At 38.0% G+C, this 25439-nt stretch overlaps 2 protein-coding genes across 6 annotated transcripts; one reads left to right on the forward strand and one right to left on the reverse strand.

The window, feature by feature from the left end:
- The first annotated feature begins 905 nt into the window (after nt 1–905).
- Nucleotides 906–25283, forward strand: LOC139952165 (uncharacterized). Of its 3 annotated transcripts, none has more exons than XM_071951167.1 (9): nt 906–1304; nt 18632–18738; nt 19157–19384; nt 19605–19694; nt 21575–21856; nt 22405–22611; nt 23581–23652; nt 24009–24099; nt 24387–25283. In XM_071951167.1, exons 2-9 carry the CDS (start codon nt 18654–18656, stop codon nt 24622–24624), a joined length of 1293 nt encoding a protein of 430 aa, XP_071807268.1. In that variant the 5' UTR covers nt 906–1304; nt 18632–18653; the 3' UTR covers nt 24625–25283. The 3 variants fall into 3 exon arrangements, with proteins under 3 accessions (XP_071807268.1, XP_071807267.1, XP_071807269.1); XM_071951166.1 differs by lacking the exon at nt 906–1304 and adding an exon at nt 17855–18054; XM_071951168.1 differs by lacking the exon at nt 906–1304 and adding an exon at nt 17855–18054 and having other exon boundaries at nt 21575–21766.
- LOC139952164 (tyrosine-protein kinase Yes-like) lies at nt 1626–16786 on the reverse strand. 3 transcript variants are annotated; one of them, XM_071951164.1, is made up of 12 exons: nt 16610–16786; nt 15549–15729; nt 14400–14499; nt 13848–13943; nt 10318–10421; nt 9622–9774; nt 8860–9015; nt 8444–8589; nt 7747–7860; nt 7062–7215; nt 6593–6724; nt 1626–5945 (listed from the first exon to the last, which is right to left on the reverse strand). In XM_071951164.1, exons 2-12 carry the CDS (start codon nt 15712–15714, stop codon nt 5737–5739), a joined length of 1530 nt encoding a protein of 509 aa, XP_071807265.1. In that variant the 5' UTR covers nt 15715–15729; nt 16610–16786; the 3' UTR covers nt 1626–5736. The 3 variants fall into 3 exon arrangements, with proteins under 3 accessions (XP_071807265.1, XP_071807263.1, XP_071807266.1); XM_071951162.1 differs by having other exon boundaries at nt 15549–15726; nt 16610–16785; XM_071951165.1 differs by lacking the exon at nt 16610–16786 and adding an exon at nt 16448–16488 and having other exon boundaries at nt 15549–15726.
- Nucleotides 25284–25439: the final 156 nt, after the last annotated feature.

Genomic DNA, 25439 nt, shown 5'->3' on the forward strand with positions numbered 1-25439 from the left:
ATTATGAAAATTGTCTTATATTTCTGCTAAGCAACATTACAAAGATACCAGTCACAGTTATGGTATATTAAAAATGTTATTCAGATTGTGACTTTATTTTGGTAAGAATATTTTTTGTTTGGTACTTTTTATTGCTTAAGCAGCTCTATAAAAAAAATTAGGTCTTGTCTTTACTTAAGTATTGAATTAAATTTAAAAAAAAAAAAAATTTGTGAGCAGATTTTTTGTTGGGCTACTTTTAATAGCTTAAGCAGCTCTATGAAATTGGGCTATTGTCTTTACTACTAAAGTTTGTAAATATTTATTGAATTAAATTTAAAAAGACCTTATTTTGGTAAGCAAATTTTTTCTCGGGCTGCTTTTATTGCTTAAGCAGCTCCATGAAATTTGGCTCGTCCTTTTTAAAGTTTTTAAATAATTATTGAACTAAATTTTAAAAGACTTTATTTTGGTAAGCATATTTTTTATTGGGCTAATTTTGTTGCTTAAGCAGCACTATGAAGCTGGTCTCTGGGGCCAATTTCATAGAGCTGCTTAAGCAAAAAATTTGCTTAAGCACGAAAATAGCTGGCTTATTTCACACATGTTACTGGACAAAATTTCATAACATATACATTGCTTGTGACTTGTATTTAGCTGTTGTTTACTTAGCATAGCAATTGAGTTGAGTCTTTGCCGGCACTCTGATTTTATTAAGCAAGGAAATTTCTGCTTAAGCAAATATTTTTGCTTAAGCAGCTCTATGAAATTGGGCCCTGGTCTTTGTTAATTATTGAATTAAATTTAAAAAGAGATTGGACTTTAGGGTAAAACATCTAATTGGACTTAAGTAGGGTAACAATTCTACAAAGTTTAACTTATTATCCCAATTTAATTTATTATCCCAGTTTGTGTTCCACTATTTTGAAACTTTCTCCTCAAGACTGGTACCAAGTCTTGTTCCAATTGGCTGTTCATGAAGAAAGCTGATAGACTGGTACCTTTTTTGAACCTATCGCAATGTGGTGTGTCTTCAAGTGGTTCATTAGTCTGTAAGATTCTTTGCTGGAAGTTGCTTGTTTCACTCAAGCTATGGACACCCTGGAAGTTGAAATACACCTGTTTCTACTCAATTTGGACTTATACTAGGATGTTAGTTAAAGAAACTACTAGTGGGATGTCCATTGGAGGTTTGTGATACTATTTCTTAGTGGGAATTTGTGACCAGCCAAGAGGCCAGCCAGTTAGCTGTAGAGTCCATGCTTTCCCCACAAGGATCAGTGACCACATGGTAGGCATGGACATCTCAAGAAAGAAGTACCTTGGTAAGTTTGTCTTTTTTTCTATTAAATTTGATCTATCTCTGCCATACTATATGATTACTTTCACAGTCATTTCATTTTTGCATTTGCGACCTCATTCTTGATGGTTTGTGACAATTTTTGTTTTGGCTCGTTTATAATTTTATCACCATTATAAACATAAGTTTTGCTCTTTTTAACAACTGTTGTGTAATAATTAATAATAAGGATAATTGATTCCCCACGTCGCCACCGTATCAACGGCCAAATAAATAATAACAATAACATCGATGATGAAGAAAAGTTTTCCTTATTTCACATAATGTAAATTCAGTTCACTCAATATTGCAAATTCAACAAATCTTATACAGTTTAATCATACCTGTCACTGCTTTAAACAATTACTCATAAATTTACAACTTTGACAAAATAACTAACAGGGCGATGATGCAAATGTGTCCAAGACTTAAGTATAAATTTAAGACAACAGCGAACTTTGTATCAAGAGGTTACACATTCTAACCTACATGTTTTAATGAAAGAACGTCCTTAAAAAAGACCAGTAAATTTTAATACATTTATTTGATTCCTTCCGGATACATAGTTTATGATGAAACAACTGAGATAATTACAATATTTTGTATATGTACAAATACTTTAACTTGATAAAGAAAAATATACATTTACAATATTTTACTGTTTGTTATAGAGCTTAAAATCATTATGTACATTTACACATTTCAACATAATTCGTAGATTTTGTTAAAATTCTTAACAGAGTCAGGCCTGATGCTTTGGGCAAGGGCACCAAGGCGTTTTCTTCTTGGTAAAGCAAATTGTCCTTTATTTGTTTTTGAACAATTCTAGGGGGCAAAAAGGCAAGAACCAGAGCCAAAGTTCACCGAGCTGCGTAACCAAAAGAATTAGCTAAGCACAAGAAAATTATGCTTACCAGAGTAAGGTTATCAGCCAACATTCACATCATGGTCTATTTGTGTCTGGTATCCTGCTTATGTTCGCTTAGCAATATTGTTAAACAAAATTGTCTGCTTTTAAAAGCAGCTCTATGAAATTAAGCCCTGGGGCAACGGAGGCAATTTCTCCATTGGGCAATAGAGACAATCGCCTCCAATACCTCCATGAAGTATCAAGCCTTAAGCATCCATGCCTGACTCTACATACAAAATAACGTATACAAATCAAAGAAGAAAATTCCTCGCAAAGGAAAACACTATGAAAGACAACAAATAGAAATCCGTGTAAACAGTATTCTGCTGAAGACACTCAAAGCATACTGATCGAAACGTTGAGTTGCTATTCAGAAACCATCACAACTCATAAGAGAGAAAATTGATGTACCTTGCATTACAACAAACCTTACTAGAAATGTAAACCTGTTTGGGCATTTACAGATCCCCTGGTACATAAACTCCCCATGCACCATCAAAACAAGCAAAAACAACAAGAAGAAAAGAACGAAAATCAAAAAAGCTTCAACATTTAGTTGCATTGTCTACTTTCATATTTGACCAAACTTCTCATTCCCTGCTTCATAACACAGAGTACGTTTTGATGACTCAGTACTTTTCAGCATTTTTTTGGGGGGGGGGTGCTTAAACGTTTTAAAAGCAAAAAATGAGTTGGGTATCGGTCACAGCACTGATAAGTGTACAGTACTTAATTTTACTAAGCACAAGTTTTCTGTGCTTAGCAGGTTTTTGGTTACTACTTTACACTCCCCAAGGTGTTGATAAATGTAGGATTTTTCGACAGATTTGAAAGACAATAGTTACATTATAGGTGCTCTAATTAAATTTGCTCTAACATTGTACATCTGCAGTGTAATAGTAACAACCATCAAAAATAATACCCTGTATTAATTACATGCACTTTTCTAAGCCAAGTTGGCCCCTGAAAGCGCTTTACAATAACAATAGCCCAGTTCAATGGATGCTAAAGTATTCCTGAAATCATATCAACTCCTTATGAGTATGCACCATCAACAGCTGAATGGGCACAGGGGTTGCTAATCAATTTGCTAATCAATCTCATCAATGATCCCTACCTTCACAGGTACCCATTTACTTCTGCCTGATGAGAAGCAACTGCAGTAAGGTTACTTGCTCAAAAAATCATGACCAGGATTCGAACCAACAACCCGATGACTCACAAGTCAAGTTCGATGCTGAACTCTTATTTTAAATAGGCTAAGAGATAATCATACACATTGTCACAATTATTCCATTCTGTTAAAGATTACAAATGCATTGATTATGTCACAATTATTTCAAAGAGTGGACAATTGCTGTTTAAATATCGGCACTGGTTCGATCGTGCCTCTGTTCTAACCAAAAGAACAATATATCAACCCACTAAGCATGATGTGCCCCTCCCCTCCCCCTAAGCATGGTGTGCCCCTCCTATTGTATCTTGCATTCTGGAAACCTCAGGAATTTGAGAGGATTTTTATTTTTATTTTTATTTTTTTATTTATTTATTTCTTTTTTTTTTTTTTGGGGGGGGGGTACTTATATTCTCTGCAATCTATTCACTGAATAAACAATATTACTTTCTGAGTTCACATGTTATAATTTTATGCTACAATGTATAGCTGTCGTCAAGTTGATCTTTGTACATAGTTTACTTAGTTTACATATTTATTGATAATAGCCAATATCCAACTGACTGCTATGTCAACACTGTTCTGGTCGAAGCCCTTGTAGCGCTTATTTCTCCTTTACATTTTGTGAATCGATGGAGGGCTAGTCGTACACATGATGATTGTAGTGAGAGAATAATTATCAATTCACTACATGCGGTGGTTCTTATCCGTTTTTCAGATTATTGAATGTCAGACGTGATAAGACTTACATTACTTTAAAATGGCTTTCTACTAGCTAAAAAATCAGAAAGAAAAGTTGAAATGACAGTTGCTAAAAGGCGAATTAATTACCCACCTAACTCATTCCAGTCTGTGATTATTATGTATTACTCGTTGGAATCAACATTCTACTTTGTGCACTCTATCCAACTTCAGCTTGACATGCAGATCCCTTATTCAAAACGCTACTGTATGAACATTGTGAAGAAGCCTAAATTTGAGCATCTCATTTGACCAAATCAAAATCAACATACCCCTTTACATGTCAAAGCTCAAAACAGCGCCCTCACTGAGGTCCGAGGAAGGCCAATCATTGGCCGAGAGCTATGCGCAGTGCGTACACATAGCTATTGGTTTGACCTCAGGGATAGCAGTCCTATTGTGGCAGGCCTATCAATCCCAAACAACTATAATGTGCCCTCTATGACGTCTCAAGTTCCAGTTTGGGTGGTAAACCTTAACCGATTGCTCACAACATAATGAAAAAGTCACTGCATTTTCCCATGATTTTTATTGTCGAGCAATAATTTGGCTACATGTAGTTTACACTGCCTTACAGACAATGTACTATCACCACTAGAGACCATGTGTCAATCGTCACTGCCTTCCCATAATTCAAAATACCCGCAATATAGTAACATTTGCTCTGAAAGGATTGAAGGATTGTGTCACTGATGTCTGATTGTGTTTTGTATAAGTAGTTCAAGTTGTTGTGAATAGTCTAATGCGACACAATTGGTTTGCTGAGCAGAAAGTAGTAACTATTTCTGTTGTGGTCATGGTGGCACGATTAATCGAGCAGTTGTTTTTCAGTCCCTACCTTACTGTGTGGATTTTCCCGAAACAAGTTTTCTAAAACTGAAATTTCTTCATTGTTTTTTCTACAAACATTTGGTGTGATGTTTCCATGAGGATGCTTTGCGGACTTTAGAATTTAGATTCAGATACAAAGATACAAACACTACATCCTAATTTGGTCCGTGAACAATTATAAATAGACCATGTCACAAAAACAATTATATAACAGAGGCGGTATGGATTTCACTCATCTTCCAATTTGTTATTTAACCCTGGCATAGTTTATCTGTGATTAATAACAACAGTGGACAACATTGAATGATCAAACAGTAGGAGGGTTCACTGTGTACCAAGTTGACGCAATCACTACATGCATAGGCCCTAGTATTGCAAACTGGCATTGTTTCTTCCACCATTCAAAACCATGGCAATAACAGCGACACGTCTGATTGACTAAAAATCATCCACACCTCTCAAAAAAAGCGTAGAAAGGTAAATAAGCAAATTGCACAAGGCACTATTGTCACCTAAACATAATACTCTAAACAATATTGCTTATTTTAACATGATTATTACGACAGCCTACTTAAAAAATTAGCTACGAGGCAAAACATGATAAAGTGTGGTCCCGAGAAAATAGCAACGAAGGGACATGCCATCCCTGACCAAATCACACCATCCGTTGATTTTATACAAATCAAAACTCTCGTCACATTATAAATAAAAAATGGCAGCAGTTGTATTATTCTTGTTTCAACGCTCACCGTTACTCCGTCATTAAAATCCTTCCGGGTCTTTGTATTCAGGTTCTTGCGAGACGAAATAGTCATCGAGATAATTGTAGAGAAATTCAAACGTGGGCCGGTCCTGTGGGATTTTGTGCCAACATTTGCGCATCAGTTTGTAGAGCGAGTCGGGGCAGTGCTGGGGTTTGGGCATTCGGTAACTGTGTTGAACTTGTTCCAGAACTTCGGCATTTGATAATCCTGAAACATTAAGGAATTGAAATAAGAAAAATGCACATTTATTTTCAAACTTATTATTTGGTGTGTAAAGCACTTTACACTCAGTACTTCTCCAAAGTTTAGTGGAACAAAAATCCACTGGCATATTATTTGAATGGGTATCGAACCCATGACCTTTGCATTGCTAGAGCAGGGCCCAATTTCATGGCTCTGCTTACCGTAAGCACAGAATTGGTGCTTACGGAAGCAGGGAATTCTCTGCTTACGGCAAGCGTATTTCATGGGTTAGCATCGAATTTGGGCTTGTGCACGTGCGTACTCCACGTTACTAGGCATTCTACGCTTACAAGGCTAGCGCAGAAATTCGGCGCTTGCACGTAAGTGGGGAATCATGATCGTAAGCTCAGAATTCGTAAGCAGTGCCATGAAATTGGGCCCAGATGTCTTACCACTAGACCACCGAGCTAGCCTGAGGCAGTTTGAATCCTCACCAAATTAATAAATTTACATCGTGGATAAAGAATATTATTTCAACTCCCTGGTTCCGTAATTCTGTACAATCTGTGAATGGCAACCTGCTCCTTTTTGCTAAGCAGAAAATTGGTAAGCAATATTTGCTGTTTAAGCTGCTCTATGAAAGTGGGCCTAATTTTTGTTTTGATTCGTACCTGGATACGGCAACATTCCTTTGGTGACAATCTCAGTCAGTAAGACTCCATAGGACCAGACATCTGATTTAATACTGTAGGTGCCGTACAGGGCAGCTTCTGGTGCTGTCCACTTCACTGGAAACTTATTTCCTGTTGGCCAAAGAAATAGCAAGGAAACCCATCAACAGAGGGACAAATGTAATTCAGTATTAATAGTATTTGGGTTTTACCCTTATAGTGGACAGTATTGGTAATTACTCAAAATAATTTTTAGCATAAAAACTTACTTGGCAACAAGCAATGGGGAGCTGTTGATAGTATAAAACATTGTGAGCAACAAAAAGTTATTTTCCATGAAATTTATTTTGAGACCTTAAATTTAGAATTTGAGGTAGCGATAGCATCGGATAGCACACAACTTCGTGTGACAAGGGTGTTTTTTTTCCATTATTATCTCTGGGTTTAACATTTGTGTTATTATACCAACCTTTCCTAGCGACGTAGTTTTCCTCTAAGACGAGCTTAGCTAGACCAAAGTCTGCTATCTTCACCATGTTATTCTCTCCTACTAGGATGTTACGGGCCGCTAGATCTCGATGAAGATATCCTCGAATCTCTAGAAAGCTCATCCCATTTGCAATCTGAGGGATTAATCATTAGTAATTAGTAAAAGAAAGACACAAACCCTCGACCCCCCAACCCCCCGCCAAAATTGTTAATTTTAAAACCTACTTATTGATGTGTTTACTCGTACAAAGATAGTTATCTGGGGCCATTTCTCATAGCACAGTAATTCTCTTTGCTAACTATAGCAGAACAGTTTGCTTCAGCCTTAGCGTTTTTCACATGCTAGCAAGAAAATAAGGCAGCCAGCTTGCATGTTCACTTTGGATTTGCTCATAGCCTAGGAGTGAAACACAAGTAAAGATCTTGGAAGACAATTTCTGCAGCTTGATATATGGTTCTGTGTTTTATTTTCTGTAATCCTGTTTGAAAAACGTCATCATTTAGGTCTCATAATTCAAACGTAGTCCCACATCTTGCAGGAAATATTGTATGTTACAGCGCCAGGAGCGTCACTGAGTGACGGACATGTGCACTATATAAGTAGCCACAATTATTATTATTATTATCAAGCAATCATTATATGTAAATAGTAAAAAGTAACCAACCTGAGCGGCCATGTCGACTAAGATTCTAAGGCTGAGATACTTTCCATTGCCTTCCCTGAGGTATGTGAGTAACGCTCCATTACTCATGAGCTCAGTCACTATGTAGATCGGTTCCTGTGAGAATAATTAAACTAGAGTTTAGCTCATTAGGAAATCTGAATAAAAATAGTTAGAGATACGCAGCTAAACATGGCAGAATCCTCTAGTGTTATCCACCACATACATGCTGATCAGATGTCACTAGTATGATCAGAGCTTGAGTCTGGTGTGCTAGATCGCAAGTGTCAAGACCAGGACTTGAAGCCAAACTCTGCTGATCAGAAACACCAGAGCTTGAGTCCAGTGCGCTGGACCCCAAGTGTCAAGACCAGGACTTGAACCCAAACTCTGCTGATCAGAAACACCAGAGCTCGAGTCCAGTGCACTGGACCACAAGTGTCAAGACCAGGACTCGAACCCAAACTCTGCTGATCAGAAACACCAGAGCTTGAGTCCAGTGCACTAGACCAGAGTGTCAAGACCAGGACTTGAACCCAAACTCTGCTGATCAGAAACACCAGAGCTTGAGTCCAGTAAACTAGACCAGAGTGTCAAGACTGCTCAGCCATGACATGCCATATTAGTAAAGTAAGTGTGCATGACTAACAGTGGAAATACAGGGGGGGGGGGGGGGGTTACAAACTGGACAATTGTTTACCTTTTCAGAGCAGATACCATAGAGATTAACAAGCTTTGGATGTCTCATCTCTTTCATGATGTTGGCTTCCGCCAGGAAAGCTTCCGGCGACATCGTTCCTTCCTTTAAAGTCTTGACTGCAACTGAGGTACTGCCGTTCCAAATCGCTAAGCAAAAAAGAAAAGGTAAAGATAAACTTTCCATGGAGGAGATGGTTCACAGTATTGCCATGTACATGAGCAGTCCTGATTTGAAACTTTGAAGTCTTTTATTAGTTGAGTGTGAAATTACCTCTGTCCCCAAAACTATGCTACTTCAAAGGGAGCCATTTCTCACAATGTTTTACCATAACAGCTCTCTGGTTGATTTTCATGCTACAATCATTTTAATAGTGTCCAGAGCCTTTTAGAAAGATTTGAAAACTAGATCAAACTAACCCTTCCAGACTTCACCAAACTGTCCTGATCCTAGCTTGGATGCCAGAACCATAGTGGACCTGTCTACCTCCCATACATCCCTGGCTAGGGTCCTCGTTGTTGGACTTTCCTTCGGACAGGAGTCTGTGATTGGGCAGCACAATCCCGAATTGTCATCTGAAATTACAAGGAGAGAGAGATCATAAGTAGGAATTTAAACTTTGGAGTATAATTAGGTGAGGTTGCAGTAGCAATGTGTGTAAATATCTGTGGAGTAGTGTTGGTTTGATGGTTATGTTTGTATAAATGGTTTGCATGGCGTGTCACAGTCGCGTGGTTGAGTGTATCAGACTCAAGTTCTGCCAGTTATGTCATCAGGATGTGGGTTTGAATCCAGGTCATGACACTTGCGTCCTTGAGCAAGATGGTTAAATGCTTCTCTCCACCCAGTGGTAAATGGTACCTGTGAGGGCAGAGATGGTTCTTGTGATTGATTTAGCTTAGTGTGCTACATAACTTGAAAACTAGAGTATGGCATTGAATTTACTCTTTCAAAATTCCAAACAAGTGATCACCTTTTCAAGTACAAATAATTTATATAATTTTGTATTTAATTTGTATTTATTTTCCTTATTATTTGCTCTTTTTTTTTAAACGTTTTTTTCCGTAAATGTTCTTTCTTATACTATTGTAACTTTGGTTTGTTTGTATTGGTCGAATAAATAATAATAATAAAATAAAACAAATGACCATTACACAGAGAATGAGATTTACTTTACTTACTTTTGTAGAATTCCACAATGTCTTGTAACGTGGGGAACTTCTTCTGTGGTGAGATGTAAAACAACGCTGTCCCGTCGGTTGATTTCTGAATGCGATAATGTTTAGTATTGACTCGACCTGTACTCTCATCTCTAACAGAAAGAGCGTACGTTCCTAGAAAAATCAGATGAGATTTCCAACATATGAAATTGATTAATATTATTACTATTACAGCACCTTGTAAACCATTGCATGGTGCTATGTAAAAGGAGTAGCTAATAATTCAAAAGTAGTCCCACATACCTTGCAGGAAATACTGTATGTTACAGCACCTTAAGCATCACTGAGTGACGGATGCGCGCTATAGGCCTATAAGAAGCCACTGCTATTATTATTGTATATTTTGTGGTAACGAACCAAGGATGCCTCATAAGTGAACTTTATCATTGTAGCTCGCAAGCCTTAGGAAACCTGTAACGAGGGTGCTTGCTATGTGAACCAGAAACACCAGGATTAACCCCTACTCTTTCACTGTAGCTCGCAAGCCTTAGGAAACCTGTAACGCGGGTGCTTGCCATGGGAACCAGAAACACTCTTCCATGACAAGTATTCTGGGTTCTAAACTTGCACAACTTTTCTTTTCTTTTTTTTATGGAGGGGGAGGGGGGGCGGAGTTTGGGTTTAGAACTTGAATTATTGGAGAGGATTGGTTCGTACCTGGTTTACTTTCACTCTCCCTGATGAGGAACGTTCCTGGTCTCAGACCCGCACTCATCAGGCGGTTTGTTGCGTCGCTCCGTGTGCACTCCCGGAAAAACCAACTGTAGACGACAACAACAACATAGCACAATTTACTTAACCTGGCGCTTTAAGGAGAATTGAGTCACTTAATGTTATAAGAGAATGACTTGACCACGAAAACCTATATTAACCTATGAATAATAATCATTATCAGCAATAATAATACATTTTCAATATTCTATTATATTTTTTTAATAAATAATCAAAATTTATATATTGCTTCATACACACTGCTTACAAGTGCTCATTATTTTTTACAAGAATATTGTGGAGTAGGCTCCAAAAATAAGACCCATTTATTTACAAAGAAAATTTAAAAGTTGTTGTTATTTATTATTATTATTAGTTCATTAAAACACATTCAAACATCGCAGCTACAAGCTGAATTGAGTTTAAAATACAGAGATTCATAAAAATAAAAATAAATGTTTAAAAATGAAAAAAAAAAAAACATTAAGAATTACAATTTGTTTTGATACATTAAAAGGGCAAACTAGCTAGTGCCAGTGACAAATTAGATAAAACAAAAAATTGCACAGCAAGTCACATTAAAGGCACAGAGCAAAGGGTTGGGGACAAGAGGCAAGCCAACTGAGTGAACAAAAATCAAGAGCTATTGTTGAGTGCTTGGACAAGGGATGGAATGCAACTATACAGGCCTAATGAAGGAATATCTTCCTTATCCTGCCACCACTTGTTTTCCCGTTATGAAATCAAATAGTGTATAATTTACTCAAAGGAGACATTCCTTTTTTTTTTTTACAAAAAGAAAGTGAGAAAGTTGTGGCAGGATATAATGGAAAATTTCCCAACAAAATATAATTGCATGTATTGTGTACTGCATTTTCCTTAAAAACAACATGCACAGCTTGACGTGAGTATTTGTTGATCAATCAATTTTCACTTGAACTGATTGCCAATTTTGTAAATGTATAAATGCCGCGAATTATGCTTCAAGACTTTACCCTTGATGTGTAATCAAAGATTTGATTGAGTGGTCAAAAAAACACATGACGAGAGATAATAAACGAGATCGCTCAACCACTGGACTTAAATGCAACGGGCCATCAATCTCTCAAAACCTTAATTGAACAAGTCTACTCATATTAAAATGGCATAGCCCGATTTACTTCTGATTTTTGGGTGTTTACGTCTTGGCTGGGTGTCTTTAGGTCACCCCATCCCTCATTTACTTTATTAAAAGTGAACAATTTTTACACCCCATTTTGTAAGATTCCAGCAAATTTTGATATCCTGTTCTATCTGTCATTTAAATGAAATAGTATTGTAAGTGAACAATTTGGAAACCCAGTTTTTAAGTTTCCAGCAAACTCAGGCATCTTTCTCTATATTATACAATAAAACTAACATGTGAAATCTTCATATCAAAAGGTGGTAGTGTTTTTGAGATATCAACGAAAATATCTTTAACGTCCACACAGAAAGAACGTTTCCATGCAGAACAATTTCTCAAACTGAAATGTTTCTGAATCCCTCTCTCTAAAACCACATTCCTTGGAAGGAATTCATTTCTCAAAATGTTCTAAATTATTAACAGCAGCTGCAGTGCTTCTTACCAAAAGTTTTGATTAATTTAGGTATACCCTCCCTTAAACGCAGTGGACACTATTAGTAATTACTCAAAATAATTATTTGCATAAAACCTTACTTGGTAATGAGTAATGGGGAGAGGTTGACAGTATAAAACATTGTGAGAAACTGCTCCCTCTGAAGTGGCGTAGTTTTTGAGAATGAAGTAATTTTCCACGAATTTGATTTCGAGACCTCAGATTTAGAATTTGAGGTCTCGAAATCAAGCATCTGAAAGCACACAACCTCATGTGGACAAGGGTGTTTATTCTTTCATTATTATCTCGCAACTTCGATGAACGATTGAGCTTAAATTTTCACAGGTTTGTTATTTTATGCATATGTTGAGACACACCAAGTGAGAAGTCTGGTCTTTGACAATTACCAATAGTGTCCACTGTCTTTAAAAGCAGCAAAAAATGTTCACAGATTTTTTATAAATTCCCCTTCATCCCCCTCCATGATATAAGTATGACTGCTTCTCCTCAACAAATAAAACACAGTTTGTACAATTGATCATGTTTGATTATTATAAGTCCAAGGGTCATATCAATGCAAACAGAACGCAGTACTACATGTACCAGGCTTGTGTGCAACGTGATCTTATCATTTGTAAAGGTTGACGATGAATTTTAGGGAATGTACTCTACAGAACAGAGAGATAGGCCGAATAAGTTTTTGTTACCTTCGGTTTTTTTTATAGTCTTTTGATTGTTTTAATCCTGTACACATGTACATCACACAAAAAAACACTAACCTGTGACCTAAATGATTAAGACAGAAAAGTTTCTCAGACTCCTTTTGGGGGATAAAATTTGTAAATTTTTTCATAACTACATTACTTTGAAGCGAAATGGTTCTCAAACTGCTTTATACTATCGAAAGCTACTTTACTTCGACCAAAAGAAAAGGTTTTTTGTTGCCATTAATTTTAAGTGTTCGTGCTTGCTTTCCAACATCTTGACAATACTTTAATTTTTAAATCTTTGACTTCTTCCAGACCGTCGCCTTTGAATGTTTTTAGTATAGTGCACCTGACAATTTATTGTTATTATTACCAAACGCATGCCTTTCGTTTAATTCCACTTTCAATTGACGACGTCTGTTCATGGGTTTCTAACTACCATTGTTGTAGCTGCCGGTATGGAGAGACCTTTTTTTGTCCATTTTGCCCCTCCCCTTCCTCTTTCCTCCTCCACCCCATCCCTTCTTCAACTGTTGTAGGATGACCCTTTAGAGGTGCTGGGTACCTGTTACATCTTGCCACTCTCTGGCGATTTCATGTAACTTTGTTTACATTTTTATAAACTGTTTCAGTGAATGATTTTCCCTTGTATAGCAGAGCAAAATGCTCCGCAAAATGTCTTAGTTGCTACTCAATTATTATCATTCAATGTGCAACTTTTCGTGCCCTGTGTATGTAGATGTAGACTACATTTCTTGCCTTATTCACTCTCCCTCTGTCACTCGTCTTGGTCTGCAATCATCAAGAGCCCTAACCTTTAAAGCCATGTTCCAAAAGAAGTTGGGGGGACAGCTACAGCTACTCCTCAATTATTGTGGAATTTGTTACCACTGCACGTAAAACACGTAGTTCCTTAAAAGTACTTTTTAAGCTCAGCTTAAAACCAATTTGATGTCTCAGGACTTTTTCGCGCATTGTAAGTGGATCATTTTCCATGTGTAAGTTGTATGTTTTTGTATTGTATTCTTGTAGAGAATTACATCACACAGACAACTTGGGACTAAAATAACAAGAGTTGACTGTAAAACTAAGTAGGAAGAATATCATGACTGGTTTAGACTGAAACTACAATAAATAAGGTGACTGATAAGCTTAGATTCAGATAACTTACTCTTCAGCATCCAGACTCTTGACTTGAGCAACAAAGTTACTTGGGACGTAGCCCTCTTTCTGCGTTAGGATAGACTTGGCAAGCCACCACTCGCCACTGCCATGAAAGAAAAGTAACAAATTTCAATAATATGAAACAGTTTGTCCTTGGAATATGTTATTTGTTGTAGATTTTGCAACTTTATTTAAAAAACGAGTGATCTTTAAGAATTCTCTGTGGTTTTTTGCCCTACATCTAAAACTGAAACTTCCTTCTTTGTCTTTGACTAGTAGTGCTATTAAGGTAGCTTCTCTGTGAGTCCTTGGCTTCACAACCAGAATGAACATTCAAGAAATGTTATCTTTTGTTTCACAATATCCACAATGTTTTGTTTTTTAAACAACAACTGCACAAGACTGGAGATGTCTGTGGTGTATTTGTTTGGGTTTTTGTTTCCCTTACATACATACATATAAAAAAATGTTTTATATACCGCCATTTCATCAAGACCACAGAAACTTTGTTTAAGAAACTTTGTTTACGAAACTTTGTTTAAGAAACTTTGTTTATTACCTGAAGTCCAAGATCCATAGTTTGTCTCCTCTGTCAAATGTAAGATCTCCTTCAGTACGAGCGTCGTATTTATATAACGCCATAAAGACATCGTTCTGAACTATAAGCATCAAAAACAAATGTGAGATCTCCTTCAGTACGAGCGTCGTATTTATATAACGCCATAAAGACATCGCTCTGAACTATAAGCATCAAAAACAAATTGTGACAATGAAATGAAACATCACAGAATAGCAGTTAACATATTTATGCTAACATAAAACATACTATCTAAAAAGAAATTCAAATTGTCTGTTTTGAGGAAACTTTTTGGACAGCCCTTCTTGTTGAGCGCTTGTTGGGGGCTTATCAGGAGCTTAGTGCGCTAAGTGCGCTTAGTGCGTCTAAAATGTAAGTATTCAAAGCACTACATGTCAAATGAATCATGTTTTTATTTGGTCACCCTAAGCTTCATACAGTAAGACGTACCACAATATCAAAAAAGAGGGGCCAGTTGCTGTGAATTAAAGGAACATGTTGCCTTGGATCGGTCTTTGAAAAGCGTTTGAAACCGTTTGTTATAAAACGCATTTGGTTAGAAAGATATTTTAAAAATAGAATACAATGATCTACACAAATTTGCCTCGAAATTGCGTGGGTTTCTTTTTACTTTGCGAACTAACACGGTTGGCCATTTATGGGATTCAAAAATTTTAAGGAAAATTAGTCGACGGGGTAAAACGAAAACCAAGCAATTTCAAGTGATACTTGTGTGGATCATTATATCGTTGCGATGCCCGCTGCCAAAACATAGGATTCGAACTGCCTCTAGCTGCCGGGCAACCTCGGTAGTCTAGTTGGTAAGACACTGCTCTAGAATTGCAAGGGTCGTGGGTTCGAATCCCACCCGAGTAACATGCCTGTGATATTTTTTCACAGGACTCGGGAAAGTACTGAGTATACAGTGCTAACACACATCGGTGTATGGGTAAAAACCAAAATTAATATTCTTTATCCCCGATGCAAATTTAACATCTATTACATTATATTCTACTTTTAAAATATCTCTCTATCATATGCATTTTATAACAAACGGTTACAAATGCTTTTCAAAGACCAACTCAACCGATCCAAGGCAACGTGTTCCTTTAGCGTGTTTGCAATACCTACCACCTGAATCTGGTTCAAGACCAAACATGATGCCTGAGGGAGAAGCGCTTGGAGCCGGTTTGTCGTAAGGATGTCTCTTCTTCTTCACCTTTAAGTCTGGCGTAGCATTATTAGTTGTCCCTTGTTCGTTGTTCTTCTTCTGACATTTTCCGCAGAGGCTTCCCATTGTGGATTGGTTCTGCTTTGATAATATAGATAGACAGAGTCACAACAAAGACCATCTTGAAGAGCCAAACCAGGAGCATTATTATGATTTAAAGCTTCATTTAAATTAAATTAATAAGTTTTTTTAGGCACAGGCCTCTTTTCTAGACACATAAAATAAATAATGTTATTGTTAAATGTTAGGGAAGTGTAAACCAAAACAATGAAAAAGATGTCAAGTCCAACAGCAATTTTTCACCCATTTATGACCAAATCATCACATTACTAATGTGGAGTTATACTATTTTTGTTCATAGCAAATAATAAATGCATTTAAAAGTGGGCAGGAGATTCACAGAAAATTGTCTGCACTCCCTCATGCACCCTGCCCCCATTTTGATTTTTTGCATTCGTTATGAAAAAAAAACAGTATCTTATTTACTCAAAATGAGATACGGATCTACCAAAGTACCAGTGACAAGAACAACAAGGAACTACAAGGAGTGATGACTAAGTAATAATATTTAATTTTTAATATCATATTTAGAAAGCGTTGACAATGTATGTCATTCATTCTTGTTCACTTTTTACAAAATAATCTCAGTCAGAAATCTGGCTGGACGGTCCTCAAACCTCAACCATGTAATTGTAAACAAGTTTTTTTTCATGAATCACTGTGACTGTCAGTCACTGGCACTGCCACTTGTTCGGCATAAGTAAAGTCTCCTTTAAGCTGAACACCATAGTCATTATACCCTCCAGATTTGTATAAAGCAAAGTGACACTGACAAGTGACATGTCACTCGTTCGTTGACAAACCTGTCACCGGGCTGTGCGGAACGGACGCACTCAGCACTGGGTGCTAAGATTTGTTTGTTATTAACTTCCTTTTCTAAAGATATTAACACTCCACTCACCCTCGTGGGCTTTCAAACCCTACAGCTTCTTATAAGAAAAACAATGACACTTGAGTACGTAGAACTGCCAAACAAAACATCTACATTGAAACAGTGAAACAAAGGGGCATTCTGCCAAAAGTAAGTCTTCTGTTGAAACTTCGTCAAACAACTTCCGCGTTCCAAGTTACTCGTGCCGGGTTGACAACACCTTCGTTCAGAAACATGTGTATTGTGCCGGGTACCAGGTGTGTGTGGTCATTCGGCAGGAGTTTCAACACAAGAGGGCGCAAAGTTGCCACTTGTTGCGGGTAGGGGACTGCAGCAGTGTGCGTTTGCGCAACTTGTATTGTGCAAGGCAGAATTGGGTCTAAACAGCTTTCTGCATTGCTGATACATTTCAAGTCGATTATTTGAAAATGTTATTTGTCAATTTTGTGTTACCCCGTCTTATAAACTCTGGATACCACAGTTGTCAAACACAGAACTCAACTCAAGTTGCTTGCAGCAGACGCTGCAGGGGCGCAGCCCGCCGGGCGCAGTTATAGCCGATCACAGACGCCCACTCTTGGGTGCAGCGGTGGGATTGAACCGTTTGAAATTTGATTTTCGACTGAGAATGTAATAGTTGACTTGCATCTAGAGTTTTCAGTCGCCTGAATGGTGGTGAGCTACCTTTTTGGAATGGAACAGTGATAAAGGACGAGCAGAAAATGGCGAACAATCAACCAAGCACACTAATTCGCTTCTGATGTACCGAAAGATTGTCAATGTCGACGGAGGAAGCACTGGGACCAAAAGGCATTGAAATAAAACTCACACCAGGAAGACTCCACCGTTGGAGCTCTTGATTCTTTGCCTGGAAGTGACAGTGTCCACAATGATTGACTATTAAATTATCATTAGAATGGGTTGAACTATGAACTATGTTGTCTATTAATTTAAGGTGTCTGTCCAAAAAGGACTGGGTTTAGCAGCAATTAATGCAGCAATGTTCACCGAGCTAGCCATGAAGTAAGCCGAAGCCTTAAAGTAGTGACCTGGATCGCAAGCTGGCACCCTATGCAGGACGTCAGTGTCCGAATTGACCGCTACGGCTACGGCTACGACTACGGCTACGGCTAGTATATAGGAAGTCCTTAGCAACACCCCTAGCAACAGCCAGTAGCCGTAGCTGTGACCGCCAATTTACATCCGGCCTCTGCTTCCGTATAATTCACTGCATGTCATAACACCATATTATTGTATGCTAAGTCTAATGGGTAACACCACACTGTTTGTTTGTAAATGAGTTTAACACAAACATAAACTTCTCACTTCCTCATACATGGAGGTAGCTCATACCCAATAATACAACATGACACACCTTTGTGTATAGTTTGACTATTATCCCAATTCAACCATTAGAGAATACCCATTATGATGAAGCAGTGATTCCGAGTTTTACTGCAGTCTGTGAACTTATTGTGAGTATTTTGCGATTACTTCAACTTTTAAACAGTTTTGAACAAAATAGTGAGTGTCATTTTTTGTATAGTGTGCTCTAGTTAATTTTACGCAGAGTGCATTCATAGTACGCATGAGTTACGAATCTAGGGGGATTTTTAGAGATCGGTTAGTGCTTGCCCGACCAGATTCAACCAACAATCATACATGGTTCATTCAATACTTCGTTTGAAAAAGACTGCTCCATTGCACCAGCATTCAACAGTCAAAATGAGTACTATAAATTTTACTAGTGTTAGCAGTCACCCAATTAGATCACTTGAATTCATTAGGTCTCAAAGAGTGTTCATTTTCGTAAAACCAGCAGCACAAAACATGCAATTTCATTAATGAGCATAATTTAAATGTACATTCAAATTCGTTTTCTATCATAAAATAATGTGCTTTCTGATTCGCAGTTATCTATAAAAGCCAAATAAATAAGTTTTGTAGATGTCTTGTACAGTGAAATGCATTTTGGTTTTGCGTGTCTAAGAATAATGTTACAAAAAAATACACACTAAAAAATTTCCATTTTTTACAAAACTTTATCTGCAGATTGGCTTTGTGTGGGATCGCAATGCAGCTGCCTTCTGGTCTAACAGTGTTGATGTTTTCCTCGCTAGTCATTCTCTCATCTCCTGGATTGAGCAGAGTTTCATGCGGTATACCAGTCACTTCTGCCCCTAGCGTGATTCTGTCAGCTTGTTTTGATTTCATCCCATTCAAATCAATGAAATTGATGCTGGGATGATGAAAATTGAATAGTCATACCCCTTTTTGTATGGGGTTTGGTATTCATTATTGATAATACACATTATTGGGACATAATGTTGATGAAGGTATAGGGCTACTATTATTAGTGTTTTTGTATCTGTTTTGTATTTGTATATGAAACCAATGATGCCTCATAAAAAGTGAACTTACGCTGCCAACTTGGTCATGTTCCTTATGTCCAAGAGCATTAATGATGCCAATAAGTCATTACACAAAAAGTAACCAGACTATAAATTTGTCCTTCAAGCCTTGGTTTACATTGATGGCCGCCATTGTAAAGGTATCTATACTTTGGTTTTCCTGCAGATGTTCGTTTGATCGGTGGTCCGGACACAGCGCCGAATGTTGGCTGGGTCGAAATCTGGGACCGAAACTCGTCAGAATGGCTTGCTGTATGTGGCAATGAAGATTGGGACTTCGATGAAGGTCAGGTAGTTTGCCGAGAGCTAGGGTACCCAGGTGTGGATAGGGCGATGACGGGAACGTACCTCGATGGGGCTTCGAGGTCTGTGAGTGGATTCCAGTGTCATGGAAGTAAGCATTTAAATTAATGCAATAACTTTGACTTACAAATGGTGGCACCTTAAAGGTTTTTCTTCGGCAAAAACAAATTAATATTAATTCAGTTTCATAAAAAACGCACTCAAAATATCGCATGTTTCCCTGATTCATTCATCCTTTTACCTGGATAATAAATACCTCTAATAAAAAGGTTTCTGATGTTATTAAATTCTTATTTTATTTCCAACTATAGCTGAGATTTCTCTGGAACGATGTACACATTCTGCTGGTGTAATGGACGCACCGTGTGACTTGGGACAAACAGCTGAGGTCATTTGCAAAGGTCAATGAGTAAAAGCTTCAAGATCAATTCATATAAGGGACCATGGATAAACTAAGAACGCGGCCGCCCGCGGTCAGACTCGTTCTAGAACGAGTCCGTCCCAAAATTGTCACGCGCCCGTCCCAAGATGGATTAAGCACTTCACTGATTTTTAAGGTACCTCATTATCGAACTCTATTGTTGGTGCCTTTTGTGTTCAGATTACGTGGACAAGGCAGCTCGCAAGTAAGCCACGAAGGGGTGAAGGATTAGTGTTTGCGGTCTAGCTCAGGTATACACCAGACAATTGGTTGGAGATGTCCATGTACAGCCAACCCTCGAGTTTGCCAAAGCCAATACAATAATATGCTACTGCCATAACAAGTTGAAGTGGTGACTATTATTCTTAAATTTGAAATCATCGCCAACTTATTTTGTATCTACATCTAATTATTACATTAGGACCCGTGTTTATAGAGATAATTACACTTACACGATTTGTTCATAAAGGTACCGCGAAATCATGCTGACCGGCTCGCAATCACACAAAACACAACGCAAAATTACATCGTAGTACACAAACACACTATATCCAGCGACACACTCACACACAGTGTTTTCAATTATACCGGCCCAGTAGTCTTACTACTTTACGTGCAACGAACTATAATGCAAGAAACATTGAACGCTAGAGGGCTTTCCTAAACGATGTGATAGCGGGAGAGCCGCCCTCCGTTGGAAAAATTGCGCAACAGTTTACGAAATTAGTTACAACCGCCTTGAGATAAAGACTTTCGGGAGAATCTGGTGTCCGAAAATTGCAATACTAACCAGCGTACAACATTGGCGCCGTTGCTGGTACCTTGCGAATGTCAACAACGTGGTGAATTTTCAGCAGTTCCTTGGGAATATTTAGCGTGTTTAAGAAAAACTACATAACGTGTTGGCTTCATTGTTCAAACATGAAACATTTTGGATACCTTGGATGTACAAAAAAGGGTATAGTTTTACTGTTTAATGTAAGATGTTTTTCCTATTGATTTTGTTTTATTCTGTTGTATTTTGGGGGATTATTTTGCATGGCGGTCGTGCAAAGACGCAATATTTTTTATATTTTAATCTGCGGTTGTGTTTTGACTTATTGCGTGAAAAGGGCTAGGATTAATCTTTTTGTAACTTGAAAAAAAAAATAGTCAAAATATAAACTAGACCGGAGACACAGTTATTATAATTTACATGGATCGTTGGTTGTTGTTTATTTATTGAAACGACAGTTTACGTAAATTGCAACTTGGGTTTATATCTACCCAGACAAGCCGATTATAACTACACAGTGGTTTTCGGCCTCACCATTGTTCCTTTGTTATACAGTGGGTCTTCCTCAAGACCCAGTGGTTGAGAAGAACGCGTTCCACTCCGTAGATTTTCTTTTGTTCAACTTGTCACGCGAAGGAACGCGTCGCGACGCGGTCGTTCCCGTGACATAGTTTATCCATGGTCCCTAATAGAAAACTGTCTCTTATAGATCTAACTATTAAAACAACAAACACATCAAGATAGGTTAGACGGTGGGTAAAGGGCTTTGGGAACTTTATTAACAAGCTTTTTAAGGAAAGACGTTTACGGTCACAACACATTCCTCAAGTTTATTCCAGACCCGATTAGTTCGATGACGTCACGTTTCAAATTTCGCCCTGAAATCAAATAAAATGACTTTATTAAATTTACACAATTTTTATCATATAAGGTTAGTCACAGATTCACTATTTTGGGAAATAAACCCGAGTACATCACAAATCTGAATTTGCCATAAGAACCCTTATTAGGACTTCCAGTGCTTTACATTCGTGAAATATAAACCTAGCATTAATTTGGTATCATTGGGAATTTTGATTAAACAGCTCCAGGATATATAGGTTGCTTCCGAGATCGGGACCAAATCTTCACAGACACAAAAACCATTGAGGACCTAACGACAGAGGTGTGCCTCAATCTGTCCCGGAGCCAAGGGGGTCTTGGGTTCATATACACCGGGACCCAGAAAGGCAACGAGTGCTGGTACGGTCTGAGGGACCAAGATTTCTGGAGTGAAGGTGAGGATGAATCGGATTGTAACGATATCTGCAAAGGCAACTCAAACCAAACATGTGGTGGTGCAAGAGAAAGAATCTCAATTTATGATGGCAAGTATATATCAAGAAGTAAAAAGTGCTGTTGAAACTAAGTTTTAAAGGGACGGTGATGCCTTTGGTAATTACTCTAATGGCAATAAAAACGTACTTGATTAGAAGTGCAGCAGCCTTTGATAGTATAAAGCATTAATTTCACAATCAATTTACACTTTGAAGTGATGAGGTCAAGGAAAACTAATGCATATGTAATCAGTGTTTATACCCCAAAATTTAAATCTGAGAAGCGTCACTGACAGTAATGGCTTTTAGATTATTGATTTCAAATGGATTATTTGTCGTGCTTGTGCATAATAGCTCTGGAAGTTCGGCGATATCTCAAACATGCGACCAGGGCTCTTCAACCCACTCTTCTTTCCAAATGAGATAATGAATCAACCCTGTTCTTCGAACCATGATGTAAAGCTTAAAATTGGAAACAATATGGCCTAATTGTATTTCTATACCAGTCAGTGTGACCATGAAAAGGTTCCGGTAACCACAGGTGTTGCCGAATAGAAGGTTCCATTTTGAAAGACTCCGATGACATTCTACTTTTTCAGCGAATCTTGGCTACTGTGATGATCCAGGAACTATCTCCAATGGCAACCGTAGCATACGTCACTCAGCGGATGACTTCTATTTCGGAACAATTGTTGAGTTTGCTTGTAATACCGGATTTGAACTGCAGGGAGCACCATCCATACAGTGTACAATGGGGTTCAAAGGATACGGAGTGGAATGGAGTAATGATGTTCCTGAATGTTTGGGTGAGGAGCAAAAACAAAAGGGGTTTAAAACAAAAGCCAGCAGCCGTAGGAGCAAGCAGCAGCAGATGCAGCAACTGCTGCATGCAGCGGCAGCAGCCCGTGCAACACTGTTGCAAGCTAGTTGCATGGGTTTAGGCATAGGCAATATACAGGGAAGCCAATACTATCGAGGTTCAAAATCCATAATAAAACTAACCATTGGTGGGTTTGGAGACAGGAAGTGTAAAATTCTAGAGGTTCAAAAACAGGATAAAAACAGGATTGCTTTATCGTTGGTTAACGTTAGTGGGTTTGGAGTAGGCAACTACAGGAAATGTAACATTCCAGAGGTCCCAAAACAGGATAAAAACAGGATTGCTTTATCGTTGGTTTACGTTAGTGGGTGTGGAGTTAGTAACTACAGAAAATGTAACATTCATAGAGGTTCAAAAACAGGATAAAAACAGGATTGCTTTATCGTTGGTTTACGTTAGTGGGTTTGGAGTAAGCAACGACAGGAAATGTAACATTCATATAGAGGTTCAAAAACAGGATAAAAACAGGATTGCTTTATCGTTGGTTTACGTTAGTGGGTTTGGAGTAAGCAACGACAGGAAATGTAACATTCATAGAGGTTCAAAAACAGGATAAAAACAGGATTGAGCAACGACAGGAAATGTAACATTCATAGAGGTTCAAAAACAGGATAAAAACAGGGTTGAGCAACGACAGGAAATGTAACATTCATAAAAGTTCAAAAACAGGATAAAACAGGATTGCTTTGTCGTTGGTTAAACGTTTGTGGGTTCAAAAACAGGATAAAACGGGATTGGTCTATCGTTTAACGTAAGTGGATTTGGAGTAAGCAACCATACAGGAAATGTAGTTTTCTCTGAATAAAAGGTTTATTATGCGTTTCAAAATGTCAGGCGTATGAGAATGATCAATAAAAAACAAGATGCTGTAAACTTTGTACAAATTTTGTTGCAGTTCCAATAACTCAGCCTTCTACATTGGTACCGGTAACCTCAGAGATGATGAACACTCAAGAGCAAGCTTCAGGTAAAATACAATCAAGAGTTGGTTTGCGTGTTGTTGTTGTTTTGGTTTTTTTTGTGTGTTTTTTGTGTTTTTTGGGGGGTGGGGGTTTGTTGGTCGGTTTGTCTGTTTGGGTGTTTGTTTTTTGTTATTAATAATTTGATACGTTAGACGTATAAGAAACCGTATCATACTGGAAACATGTTACTGTTTATGAATAGAGAGTGACGTATCTTTAAAATGGTTCCAATACACTTTCATCATCATATAATAATATGACGAACATTTATATACAAACTGTCTTTACCCACAAGGAGGTTTGAAGGATTTCATCAGATCAAAATGATTTTTTTATTAAATACCTTTTATGCTGTTTCTAGACACAGGTGCGTGTGCTGGGGTAGGAGCGGCCGTGGCGTTTGGCATCCTCTTTATTGCTGCGTTGGTTGGAATCGGCTACTGGAAATTGAGGTGAGAAAAAGAACTGCAGACTTTCGAAAAACTTTTGAAAATTGACTTAAGAAAAGTTGATTTGGTTACAGCACAATTTCAACAATAAATCACCCACAGGCGAGGTCGGTGTCATAGGGTGGGTGCCCCTGTTGTTCACAAGAGCCGAAGGAAGTTGATTCATAGAGGGCGCTATAATTCACCGTATGGGGGGGTACAATCTCTTGTCGCACACTGGGACTGGGTGACCTTTGGTATTACACGATTCACTTTGGAGAAGACTGATTTCAATTCTGTTTTCCTTACAGCACAACGGGAAGTAAAACTCCACAAGCATTCAGAAACGAAGACAAGACGCTCCGTCTTGCGAAGCTATCCGACCTCAACGACTACAGCAGAGATGATCAAACTGCCATAGAAACTACACAACATGAGGATACTTCTAACCAACCTAAAGATTCTGGATGGGTGGAAAATACGGTGTATGAGTCTTCCAATGATCCTGTAGGTCCAGAATACATAGAGATTAATCATCAACCACAGTGATCCACATCTACTAGGCCTGCACATCCCAGATAAAGCTTGTACCACAGGTTACACACACGCATCTCTTCCCCGTTACCCGATGGCAGGAGATTGAGTCACCCGGAGATTCCCTCCTCCCATACGGCTAAGACGTCTTCTGATAGCGCCCTCTTTTTGAATCCTCCTCCTTCGGGTAGCCCACGTAATTACATAACATTATTATGGGGGACATCATTTATAATTTAATGTAGGCTTTTGCTTTTAAAATATATTTTTAATATATTTTCACAGTCGTTCATGGTGGTCTGTTTCTGTTCCCTATTTTATTTTATTTAATCTTCAATGTATGCTTTAGTTTTCTTTCCTAAGATAATTCTTCTTTAATTGTTAACTTTGTACATATCAGATTGTTTTTATATAGGCTATATGAATATTTCTAATTGTTTTTATCCTTTCCTGTAATTGGCGGCTCGTCCGCTGTTGGTTTGGTCAATATATATATATATTTTTTAATATTATAACAATATCCGAAAGAAAGGTTTCCCTTGGGCACCCCGCTCCACTTGTTACCAATGAGAGCTTATCATCATTGAAGCACTTAAACTTCAATGCTGAGAAGCGAACTTTGAACGAGAATGTCAATATACTGTTGTAACAATTATTAAAGAAGAGAACAATGATTTATTGTGGTGTGTTTTATGAGTGTTGATTACAGTGACCGGTGTCAGATGCAATTGTGTCCGCCATGCAATACTGTCCGCTCCTGACACTTTTGCATATGCAATCGTGTCCGGGGCTGACTGTACACGTATGCCGATGTGCGTGCGTAAGCGATC

The sequence above is a fragment of the Asterias amurensis genome, chromosome 20 (genome assembly GCF_032118995.1).
Source record: "Asterias amurensis chromosome 20, ASM3211899v1".
Lineage (NCBI taxonomy): Eukaryota > Metazoa > Echinodermata > Asteroidea > Forcipulatida > Asteriidae > Asterias > Asterias amurensis.